Source organism: Theobroma cacao, chromosome 8, assembly GCF_053813885.1.
Source record: "Theobroma cacao isolate CCN51 chromosome 8, ASM5381388v1, whole genome shotgun sequence".
Taxonomy (NCBI): domain Eukaryota; kingdom Viridiplantae; phylum Streptophyta; class Magnoliopsida; order Malvales; family Malvaceae; genus Theobroma; species Theobroma cacao.
The window spans coordinates 4,429,727-4,441,264 of record NC_142646.1 but is presented as its reverse complement, the minus strand read 5'-3'; the positions used below and the strand labels follow the sequence as shown (position 1 = coordinate 4,441,264).

The window sequence follows — 11,538 nt, the reverse complement described above, 5'->3', positions numbered from 1 at the left end:
GCATTAGAAAGTGACCAACAATCAATCCAAATCGTGTGAAGGTGGATTCTTCTTCCTGAATCTGTTTGATCATTGTTTTCTTGAGTGCGGCTTTTAGTGTTTCGTCCATTGATTGAGGTTTAAGGTTTAGATGATAATTATTTAAAACTCTGTGGATCGGTTAATACATAGTGACGTTTGGTTGACAAAAGAGGAATGTAATATGTTTACAATTGTAATCACATTACAATAAGAGAAGGTCGTTCTCCTCTCATGGAGGGAAAGTACCTTTCTCTCTGGAAAGGAAAGTTACATATTTTTTCCGATCCAAATTTTCGATCTCACTTGTTTGGACCTTCTCTTCTCCTTCTTGCTTTTTTATCCTTCATCTTACCATGCCTTTTTCTCACCTTTCTTTTCTCCTTTCTGCTTTTTCTTTTTTTCATTGCCTGCAGAAAAGGTAGCTCGTCACTAACATATTTGGATTAAATTGTCTTGTCAAATCTAAAAATTTGAGAGATTGAGACTTTGAGTTTTATAAAATTTTAATTCAAAATTTTAAGAAATTTAGCAGTATTTTAAGAAAAGTTTATACTTTTGATGTCGAAAAACATTTAAACGGTTTAGAATATACAAAATTTACTAAGAAATTAAAAGGATTTGAAAGGAAAAGATGTTTAGTGTTGTAATTATGAAAAAAAAAAAAACATTAAGAATGTTTAAAATTGAATATCTATTTATAGATGAGAACATTTATTTATATAACACGTTCAAACTTTTAACAACAGTTGTCACTCATTGGTTAGTGCATGATCCCTTACTTAAAAACTCAATTATCAAAAAGTGAAAATAAATATATAATAATTATATATTTTTTAATATTTAAATAATTAATATAAAAATATTATTTTATTATTTATTATTTTAATTATTTAAAATTAAAAAATCAAATTTTATATTAAAAATTATAAATTTATTCAATTTATATATTTTTTTTATATAAAAATAATTTTATCTATTTATATTATATTTTCGATAAAATACTTATAAACTAAATAATACAATATAATTTTCTCAGTAATTACATTCTCTGCAACTATTATTTTTTCTTATTAAATCAAATATTGTAAAGTTATATTTTCAATAATTATATACTCAATAATCACACTCTTAGTAGTACAAAATAAAAAATTTGATGGTTTCTCCTTTACTTACCGCGAGTATAAAAAACCGTAACTAAATTTGGGGTTTTTCCTTTTTACGTATTAAGCCAAGAAAATTTAGAAAGATAGCAATAAACAAGAGAAGAGCAACCTAAAGCTAAACCCTTATGGGAACAGGCTGACTGCGACAACTATAAATTGAAAAACACTGATGAGAAGTTTATCTTTCTTCCTAGGACACTGAGAAGCTGGCTCTGAGCGCAGACTATCTCCCAAAAAATGTCTCACAGACATACTCACATCAACAGGCAAGAAGGCGACAGGCGAAGTAATTTCCCCAAAACCCAAAAGAAATTCATCCCCAAAAGTCAAAATAAAAACAAAAACCAAACCCCTAATCCCACCACCTCCCTCTCGTCTTCCCTCAGGCAATCTCTTCCCAAGCAACGAGATGCTCCGCCATCCGGCAGTCCCGCCGCACCCTCTGGCTCTGCCAGTAGCCGTGTTCGGATGGGAGAAAACGGAGATTGGGTGCCTATCAGAGGAACTCCATCAACTCCCGATGGCAATTTCGTAAATTATTTGCCCCAAGATGAGGCCGTGGCTGCCGGGCTTGGCGCCGAGGAGGGAGGATTGGATCCAGTTGAATCACAGAGAGTAGTTGATCTCTTAAACAGAGAGTTGTCTCGCTTGCTCAAGCTCAGTCCCAGAGAATTCTGGAAACAGGGTAACTTTTAACTGCCATTTTATTGTGTGTGTGTTTTTTTTAATGCATTTACTATTTCTCAGTCTCATTTATTGTGGTATTTTGCTCAGTGTCTGGGGACACTTCGTTGCACAAATTTCTGGACAGCTTCTTGCAATTTAGGAGCAGGTGGTATGATTTTCCTCATCGTGGTGTGAAAGGGATCGTTGCTGGGGTTATTGTAGGAGAGCTTGAATTAAGCCGCCGTGTCTTCATGGTGTTGTACAGAATGTAAGTTTTCAGTTGTATAACTCTTCTTTTCATAGTCACCATTGTATTGTGGTAAATTGATATAGACCTTCTTGCTATTGTAGATCTTCAAATAGGGATCCTGCTGCTCGAGCTGCTGATAGTCTTAGTGCAAACGACCATGCAGGTGGGTTGTCTCATTTCTGTGTCTTCTTATTGGGGCATGAGTGTATTTTAGCCTGTTCATGTGCAGTTTCTGTTCATCAATATAATTCCCCCCCCCCCCCCCCCCCCAACCCCAAAATGTTGTTAAATTTTACTGTATATCATATTTCATATGCACATTTTGTTCACTAATTCTGCATGTAGTCATCTTGCAGGAGAAGAAGTTGCTCGACTTGCCAAAGTTGTTGGACATTTGTGCTATATATGGTCATGAAAATGATGATCTGACCAAATTGCTGGTAAGCATTCTTTTGTAGAAAGTGATTGAAGACTTGATGCTCTTTTCTAATGGTTAATGAATTTAGAATTCTTTCTACATGTATTGACCGTGCTAAGGCCTATAGGTGAGCTGCTCTTATGAAGAGTATCTGCTTCAGTTTCCAATGCAAGTATCTCTGATTAACTAAGAGACCAAAGATCTCTTGCTGCCCTTGAACCTTTTGCTTTCTAAGCTTCCACTATTGTCAAAAGGAGATGTCCAATGGTCACATTGCAAGTCATAATTGCAACCAATATTTGTCAGCCACCCTGCAGAGTCAGAGTCCAAGGCCAATCAATAAGGCTGAGATAAAAATTATTTTCCACAGTTTCTAAATTAAGTAGTCCATACAAAGCTAAATTGTTAATAGGCCTTGGACTTTTTCACCTTAGCTACAATCTAGATAGATCTTTCAAATGTTCCACGTCTATACCCTTTTAGGTCATAGTAGTTTGCGTGTCTCATAGTTGATCATTGTGGGAGATATCCTCTTATGTCTCAAGTTGACTGCAGCTCTACTCTTTCTCTGCTCCTCACCAAGCCCCCCCCCCCCCCCCCCCCCCCCCCTCCCCCCTCCTCCCTCTCTCTTTCTCTCACATTTGTTATGTTTTTCAGGTTGCAAATGCTCTGAAAGCTCAGCCTACAATCTATGATAATCTGACTGGAGTACTGTCTCATTTTTTGAGTATTGTTCACACGATGCATGAACGGTGCAGCACATCTTTGGAGGTACTTTCTAAATAGCTTTGAGTTTGCAAGAGATTTTCTTTCTCTGTTGTGTAATATTAAACATTTTCTGCATTCCTGGTAATTTTTTTCATCTGCAGTAGCATCAATTCTTTACTTAGTTATGACATTCATGGTTGCTTATGTATGTGTTACTCATACTGGACAGGTTCTTTTTTCTTCTGGAAGTCATGGAGATTATGGATTTGACCGGCTTCATGCTGATTTTTTGGAGGTTTGTTGTTATTGTGAGTGTGTTTTGTTGGTGCTAGGTGTGGGGCAGTGGTTGAAAGGTTCTATGATGTGGTGAACTCGCAGTTGGAAGATACTATGGTCTTGTATATTGTTTCTAGGGATGATTTTCAGCTGAAAAAAAAAGATATCCAGTATGTGTATTTTGAAGTAAATAATTTTCATTTCAAAAAACGAATTAATTACCAAACAAACAAATAAATAAAGAGCACGACAGAACCATGTCAAGGGGTGGTGGGATTAGTCAAAGGTGGAACCAGTGATATGATAGGATGACCTCCTGAATCATTGGTTTATTCCTATCTCAAGTTGAATTTCTGTGCTGCAAGTGAAGCTTTAACATTATTCATTTATTTTTTCCTGGGGCAGGTGATTGACTTCATTAATGATGCCATTGTATCTATGGATGCTTTTGTTACTGCATATAGACCTGCAGCTTTGTTTTTCTCTTGCCCTGTTGAAATGAGGTACCTCTTTTATTACTGGAAGTTCTTTTCTATATGAATTAATACATGCTTGTTATCCATGCAATAAGAATCCCTGGATATTGCTTGAAGTTGTGGGTTTCAAGTACTTATTCGCAACGAGCATAACCTAACTGATTGAGGATCTTTCTATTGGAACTTCAACTTTGACACTTCAAATAATCTAACAACAATTCGATGTTATTGTTTGGACCTTTTTCTTTGGTTTGTTATGTGGGAAACTTCTATTGTATGTGTCCCTTCTTTCCCTCACAAGTTACACAGGAAGTTATGCTCTGACTCAATTTAATATCAAATTTCTCTCTGTATGCAGTTACGGAAATGAAGAATTGCTCACAACTCTTTCACGGGTGCATGATAATTTGCTTCCATCTTTACAGCAGGGTTTTCGAAGGAGTATTGAATCTGAAGAATATGGAATGTTAACAGATATTGCTATAAGTTTGAAGATGTTATCTATGAGAATAGTCAAATTTGGTTGGAAACTATTAGATATTTGCTATCTTAGTGATGAAGTGTTTTTGGATGGACATCCCATCCCAACTGTAACAAAGATGTTTCCAGCCACAGTTGAAGATCCATTCATAAGAGCAGATATTTTGGTTCAAACTTTTAGGGAGATAAATGGAGTTTCACTACAAAGTCAGGAGAATGAGAAACGGGATACTTTCCTTCAGAATGTTGAAAAGAATTGCAATATAATGAGCAAACTTGAGAATTTGCAGAATAATGGTCAGTGTACTCATTAGAATTCATCCCTTAACTTCAGATTGAGATGCTGCCTTTATAATCAAATTGTGAAAATCCTATGATCATATTTCATATTAGTTTGTTCATTTATTACAATGGAGAATATTGAGGGAAGAAAATGGTGGTTGGGACAAAGGTACTTGAACCTAGGCTTAGGTGCCTCTCCACTAAGGCTGGTAACCACCATGCTGATGAGCAGTTACCTGTTAGCATTAAGGTCCATTTTGTGAATAAGCAACTATACATATATTTCTTCTTTAAGTCTGTAAATATGCTCATAACATTAAAGAATGACGTTTTTTCTTCTCATTACAATTATACATTTTGCACTGTAGGTGGCTTATTGTATATTTATTGTCATTTGATAAGATGAACAATTGTTATCTTAATACATGGTCGGGAGTGATGTATTGCTGCAATGTTTGTGAACCAGACCCTTTTTTTTTTCAGAACCATCTGAAATTAAACTTCTGCATTTAGAGGATGTCAATAGTGCCAATGAATGTTGTTTCTCCACTGATCCTTTGCTATTCTGATTTTTTTCTTAAATGTGCTCGTACTTAATCCATGCAGTAATTTGTATTCAACTTGCTTTTTGCAGGGTGGATATTCACGGATGATGAACAATTTCAGTATTTATCTGGGATTATGATGTATACAAAACAAGGCATTGCTAAAGTGCAACCCCCTAAAACTCCCATCCCAGCCTCTGTGACAGGCAATAAGGTACAGATGGATGAAGATGCAGCAATTATGGAATCCAAAATCAGCCAAATAAAAGATCTCTTTCCTGATCATGGCAAAGGGTTCTTAGCTGCATGCCTTGAAGTTTATAACCAAAATCCAGAAGAGGTTATTCAGAGGATTCTTGAGGGAACTCTTCATGAAGATCTGCAGGCTTTGGACACTTCCCTGGAGACAATGCCAATGCCCAAGTCTGCTTCAAATCTGAGCAGGACTGATAAAGGGAAAGGAAAACTGGTTGATACTGATAAGGGGAAAGGGAAACTCGTTGACACTGTAGCAGTATCCTCAACTACAGCAGTACCAGTAGTTAGTGGACAACTGGTTGAGGGCCCATCAGTTTCATCATCATCATCATCAGTTGGGAGGTTTGTTAGGAAGTCTGAAGATGACTCACCTTATTATGCTACTCTTGACACCAGAGAGGAGAAGGATTCATCAAGAAAAGCTGCTCTGATTTCTCAGTATGAGTATGAAGACGAGTATGATGACTCTTTTGATGACCTAGGTCTAAGTGTTGCAGAGTCAGGATTGGAGGAAAATGAGATGTTAAGTGATAAAATTAGCTCAGATTTGGGGAAGTCCTGGGGTACAGAATCAGGAAGTTATGGTCAATCTACGCCTAGTTCAAAGTGGGGCTCCAGAAAGAATCCTCAGTACTATGTCAAGGATGGTAAGAATTATAGTTATAAGGTTGCAGGTTCAGTTGCAGTTGCAAATGCCAATGAAGCTTTTTTAGTTACCCAAGCTCAAGTAGAATTAATACATGGCCTTGGACGCGGTGGCAACCTTCCTCTTGGTGCAGTTAAGAAGTTGATGGAGCATGGGGAGCAAACTAACCAGCCTGATGTTTTTGAAATGGGAGGGAGAGATCATGCAAGGAACCCTAGGGGTAGGGGAAAAGGGGGTGGAGCAAGACCAAGAGAGTCCCGTGAGGAGCAAGATAACCAGTCTGACAACTCTGAAGTGGAAGGGAGAGGAAATGCGGGAAATCAGAGGGGCAGGGGAAGGAGTGGCGGAAGACATCATTACAGGAAGGATCGGGCCATGAATAAGCACTTCTCTGGATTGACTGGTTTTTAGGCACGCATGATAAAGAAGCTTTCCTTTGCATACGGACGATCCTATTCCATTTTAAAAGTTTTCTTAAATCTTATTTTACAGGAAGCTGCAAATAATTGTAATGTATATTTCTTTTGTGTTCCATTATATGCAATTAAGAGGGTCATATCTTTTCTTTTTTTTTTTTTTTTTGGGTTAGATACAAGAGGGCCATTATAGTTGAGAACAGAAATCATACATTATTTATAAGTTTTTAGTTAGGCTTACTCAGATACTCGACCGTTAGATGTCTTTAATCTCTTTTTATAGCTAGTTGGCAACAAGCAACCAATCATATATCATGGCTTGATCATGGACTGTTGATCGAAACTTTGGCAGATTTCTGTTCCTTCTAAGCATGGGGCTTGAGATTGATGTGGAAAATTCAGAGTACAAACAAATCCTTAATGTGTAAATCATTAACATCATGCGGAAGTGGTGGGCTCACGGAGAAAAACAGTATTCAATTCCATTAAAGGAACATCTCAACTCAAGAAACTTCTCATCGATGCTTAAATAAGCACAGAAAAGTACAATGAACGTTACACGAGTACGATTAGAATAACTATCTGTATATGAATCCATCACCAATTTAACCAAAATAGTTCCCTAGTTATTAGTTGTAGAGTTTTGGGTTTCAATAAATTAATGTATGATTTAATACGAGCCAGGCAGACAATTATTAGTTCCCGCCCTACAGAAGTTTAGAAATCTTCATCACCTACGTTGACAGCAAAGTGCCCGATGTTTCTACCCTGAATACAAGAAAGGAACAAACAATTAACCAGGCAATTCACTAATGGTGCATTTGGTTGTAAAGTGCCCTATTTTCCATGAAAGACACTCACCTCAGATAGCATCCGCTGCTTGTTCAATAGCTGGGTTCTTGCTTTGTTGAGGACTGAATTTGGTGATCTGTACATTCTCTGCAGCAAAGAATCGGAAGAAATCAATATTAACTTCATACCTTTTGAGGAATTAACAGAGCATTCTTCTGTAAAAATGTGATAGCTCACAATGTATTGTTAAGGCCCCACAGACTGGCTAAAGTGATAAAGAGGTGGGATGGCCTAATGAATCACAGGCTTAAATCTTACCATTAGAATCAAAAAATAAAAGGACTGACAGATAAACAGTTAAATTACCATAATTACAGAAATATTGTGATTGGGATGGACATGTTAATACAGTAGGAACCAACCTTTTCAGTGTTGGATATATGTTCACTGCCAAGAAGATTCCTTCTTTTTGGAGTGAACCCAAGAACATCTTGAAGGAACTCATTTTCCTGCATAAAGAAACAAAAATTGTTATCTTAATCAACCTGCAAATTAAAAAGACAAGCAATTTGCATCAACAGATGTCAATGTCTCTAAAAGGACACCAACCTGCATGTGTTTAGTGAAACCTCCTCCAAGAAAGCGCCTCAAAAAGTTCAACTGTTGGATTGAAATTAGAGAACACTATTGTAAACATTCATGGCATGTAACTAACATAAAAAACTGGAGAACTAGAAGATGAAGAGAAACCTGAATAAACTGGGACCATGTTGATGTCTGTAGTGAATCCCCACCAATCTTCACTGATGTCTCAGGACAATAACCCTCCTAACATCACCAAGAGAATTACGGTTAACATGAGAAGTCCCAAGAATCATAAATTCATGGAAATGGAATATTATAATAAGAGTACCTCAAGAAACTCCAACACATCCTTAAACAAGTTCCTTTGATTGTTAAGATCTTTCTTGGCAGAACCTTTACCACCAGCTTCCACAGAGAGGTCTCTGACTTGGTTCAAAATCTTTCCCTTCAGTCCTTGTATATGTGAAAATCCTTCCTTAGATTTATTTCCTTCTGAAACTGAGCCATCACTGGAACCTTTAGCTTCAGCTGCAAACTTCTCTAAGCTTCCCATCTCAAAAATTACTGCCACTGCTTCACCGGCAGCAATGCGCACGGATCGGTCATCCTTATCTAGTAAACTAGACAAAAATGTAATGGACCTGCATAATTTTGCTAAGACCAATCAGTTTTTGGCCCATTCAAGTTACCCAGGTTTGTGCTCCTACTTTTGTAGTCCAGTGAGATCTATGCTGTGGGAGCATAATTCAAATCTCACACCAGGTTCTTTGACCTACTTTTCTAAGATTTAAATCCCAACAATTGGATTAGCTGAGGTACACATGCAGGGATTGTCAAGACAAAAGATTATCAGAGAGAAAAAAAAGGACCAAAGTATGATCCAGAAATGTCACTCACTCTTGCCAAAGTTTCGAACTCAGTCTCCATCCATCCATGGTTGTCAAAAGAAACGACCAGGCAGACACAACTGCTGTTATAACAGCTGCAGAAGGTTTGACAGTAATTACCTACAACTCAAGCAGAAATAATTAATCCTCAAATAAAGCAAACAACATGCATTAATACATCATCATGTTTTCATTAACAAGTTCCAAAAATAACTGATACAAAAACCTCTAATACATTATCAGATGCTTTTCAATTAGAGAAAATCAGGCATGCGTACTTACATTAGAACCTTGTTTAGGATGAACCAATTGCCACATAATTTGCATTGATTTTTCTGTTTCCTCTGGATCATTTGTCCCAATGAAAGTGATGATAGCCAAACACTCCAGTAACTACAATAAGAAACCATGTCATGAGAAAAAAAAATAGTTGGGTCTCGTAATACCAGCAAAAAAATTGAAGGGAGAATGAATTCCAATCTTTATTCAATTTCTTATGTACCGAAGCTATCTTAGAAGATTCAGAGCCAGATTTAAAAGCCTGTGAGAGAGGAGTGATTGATTCTTCCAATATTTCCCGTGCATTATCTCCAGAACCGACAGTTAAAGCCAGCAAACCTACAAAAGAAATTATCAGCTTGAATACTGAAGCCTTGTGTTTTCTTCTGTGCATGTGTGCATGAGTATTTGCAAAGGGTATCAGCATTAAGCATTCAAGACTAACCAATGGTATGAGATGCCAAAGATATTTCTTTGCTGGACCCCTTTTTGATGCAATTCAGACATTGATGCAGTAATGTAGCAAATCTGGACAACAGAACAATAATATGACCATCAGAAGCACACAGTTTTAAGTATTCAACCATACTTTGTGAATCATAAAAAACATTTTCAGCTACATCTGGACATGCGATTGGTAATGAAAAATAACAATCTAAGAATATGAGACTTGAAGTAGGATTAATTGCTCAATCTCACTAAAAAAATGTCGCTCCTAACTCTTTAGATACCCTTTTTTTAACAAACCAACTAAAGGATCCTATTCAACCCATCACAGCTCCATGAGATCTCATAGAACCTTGCTCCTAATCTGCAATTCTTGCAATAACATGAATTACGACAAATATACAAGAATTTAGGAAAAAAGCAACTTACTTCTTCTCCACAAACTGGTGCTGCAAGTTGCTATTGAAGGCATCAATAATCAGTTCCAAGGCCTTCACTCGTGTAGTACCCCTTGACCAACAAAAGTTATAAAAACCAATTCAGCCACATTCATATCCAAACCCTAATTAGTCTCAAATTGTGCAAATTTGAGAAAACCTTGCAAAGCAACGAATTTCAACACACCCAACAGTTGTTCCCTTCACCACAGCAAACAATGAAACCATACAAATGCAAAACATTTTCATCCAAAAAATAAATAAAATCAAGAAGCAAATAACTAATTCTAACCTCTTTTCGTATAATGCATCGACAGCTTCATCAAGTAAACTATCCTTATTAAACTCTACTTCTTCAGTGCCAGACACCGACATTCGATCAGAACGCATGGTTGACGATGAACTTACACTACTATTATCATCGTCGCTATCTAACATCGCCGCATTCTTTCGCTGAGTTTTACCTGCCAGATTGAAAGAAGTCCTTTTCTTCAGCTTAAAGATAGAAACAAATAATAGAAAATTCTTCAGACGCGCTTTGACCAAGTAATTAATACCCTGCAATTGTTCGCATTCTGGAAAGATAATAAAATAATTGCGAAACCAAAAAACCTAGAGACAAAAAGTTAATCAATTGCTTTAGACAGGAATTACCCAAAGAATAAAAAAGAAATCAAGAAGAAAAATAGTTTCGTACGTTTTCCCATGTTGGTGATGAGTGATGACCTTCTCCTCCGCTAGTTTCTGTGTCAGAAACAGGTACGACGTTGACTAAGAATCTGAGGATGAGATGGGTTAGAAGTTAAAGAACGATCGACAAAACAAAACTGAACCGAAGAAGATCCCAAACAGAACAATAACAAAAGTGAATCGAAGGACGATGCAGCCATTAAAATTGTTCTTTTTGGTAATAATTATTTGCTTGGAGGACAAAATTTTATGGAATTACAGAACCAAGGGAAAAATCGGTTGTAAATAAATTAGGGAACCCTTTTATAAGAAAAAGGTTAACTTTGGGTTTGAGGGGAGGGTTCTATTACTCTTTCTTGTTACCGGAATTATTCAATTTGGGTGGTATGGAATATTCCGCCAACGTGTTGCGAGGTGGAGCCAGTACTTGTGCTACCCATGACGTGGCATGGTGACCACCGTTGATGGATCTGATGGAAAAGTGGGATTGTCGGCGTCACGCGCCAAGTGGGACACGAGGCTGCTGTAGGGAAGAATTAGGGTGAAACACGTGATTTAGGAGGAGAGTTGATTTGGTTTTCGCTGGATTCTCGGAGAGGTTTTGTAGATTTTGAGGGTAAACTAAGCAGTGTCGTGATGGATTAAGAAGCGACAGCCAACTGAACATTAAGGAAATTACCCTTACTTTGTGACTTGATATTAATATTTTTACTCTTGCACGCACGTTCCTAAATTCATGGGCCAGGCTTATATGCAATTCAAAGATATGATCAAAGTACTTTCTTAGCCAATCAAGAGAAGAAACAAAATAGTACT

General features: G+C 37.0%; 2 protein-coding genes across 3 annotated transcripts; one reads left to right on the top strand and one right to left on the bottom strand.

Annotated features, from left to right (window-relative positions):
- The first annotated feature begins 1,297 nt into the window (after window positions 1-1,297).
- Window positions 1,298-6,948, top strand: LOC18591990 (Ubiquitin system component Cue protein). Of its 2 annotated transcripts, XM_018125773.2 has the most exons (9): window positions 1,298-1,869; window positions 1,959-2,118; window positions 2,202-2,263; window positions 2,446-2,540; window positions 3,176-3,289; window positions 3,456-3,521; window positions 3,908-4,005; window positions 4,337-4,755; window positions 5,375-6,948. In XM_018125773.2, the coding sequence occupies exons 1-9, from the start codon at window positions 1,422-1,424 to the stop codon at window positions 6,598-6,600; spliced, it is 2,688 nt and encodes an 895-aa protein (XP_017981262.2). In that variant the 5' UTR covers window positions 1,298-1,421; the 3' UTR covers window positions 6,601-6,948. The 2 variants fall into 2 exon arrangements, with proteins under 2 accessions (XP_017981262.2, XP_088665358.1); XM_088809232.1 differs by lacking the exon at window positions 1,298-1,869 and having other exon boundaries at window positions 2,040-2,118; window positions 2,457-2,540.
- Window positions 6,949-7,062: 114 nt separating this feature from the next.
- Window positions 7,063-11,049, bottom strand: SAT32 (interferon-related developmental regulator family protein / IFRD protein family). The gene is made up of 13 exons (XM_018125772.2): window positions 10,730-11,049; window positions 10,325-10,496; window positions 10,025-10,105; window positions 9,594-9,676; window positions 9,372-9,487; window positions 9,152-9,262; window positions 8,880-8,989; window positions 8,311-8,623; window positions 8,148-8,225; window positions 8,007-8,057; window positions 7,820-7,906; window positions 7,467-7,544; window positions 7,063-7,373 (listed from the first exon to the last, which is right to left on the bottom strand). The coding sequence occupies exons 1-13, from the start codon at window positions 10,737-10,739 to the stop codon at window positions 7,323-7,325; spliced, it is 1,341 nt and encodes a 446-aa protein (XP_017981261.1). The 5' UTR covers window positions 10,740-11,049; the 3' UTR covers window positions 7,063-7,322.
- Window positions 11,050-11,538: the final 489 nt, after the last annotated feature.

Coding starts and splice junctions, on each gene's coding strand:
- LOC18591990 (XM_018125773.2), top strand. CDS start 1,422: ATGTCTCACAGACATACTCACATCAACAGGCAAGAAGGCGACAGGCGA. Junction 2,541..3,175: donor ATGATCTGACCAAATTGCTG/GTAAGCATTCTT, acceptor TATGTTTTTCAG/GTTGCAAATGCTCTGAAAGC. Junction 4,756..5,374: donor TGAGAATTTGCAGAATAATG/GTCAGTGTACTC, acceptor TGCTTTTTGCAG/GGTGGATATTCACGGATGAT.
- SAT32 (XM_018125772.2), bottom strand. Junction 8,990..9,151: donor ATCCTAAACAAGGTTCTAAT/GTAAGTACGCAT, acceptor CTTGAGTTGTAG/GTAATTACTGTCAAACCTTC. Junction 8,624..8,879: donor AGTTCGAAACTTTGGCAAGA/GTGAGTGACATT, acceptor AAAATTATGCAG/GTCCATTACATTTTTGTCTA.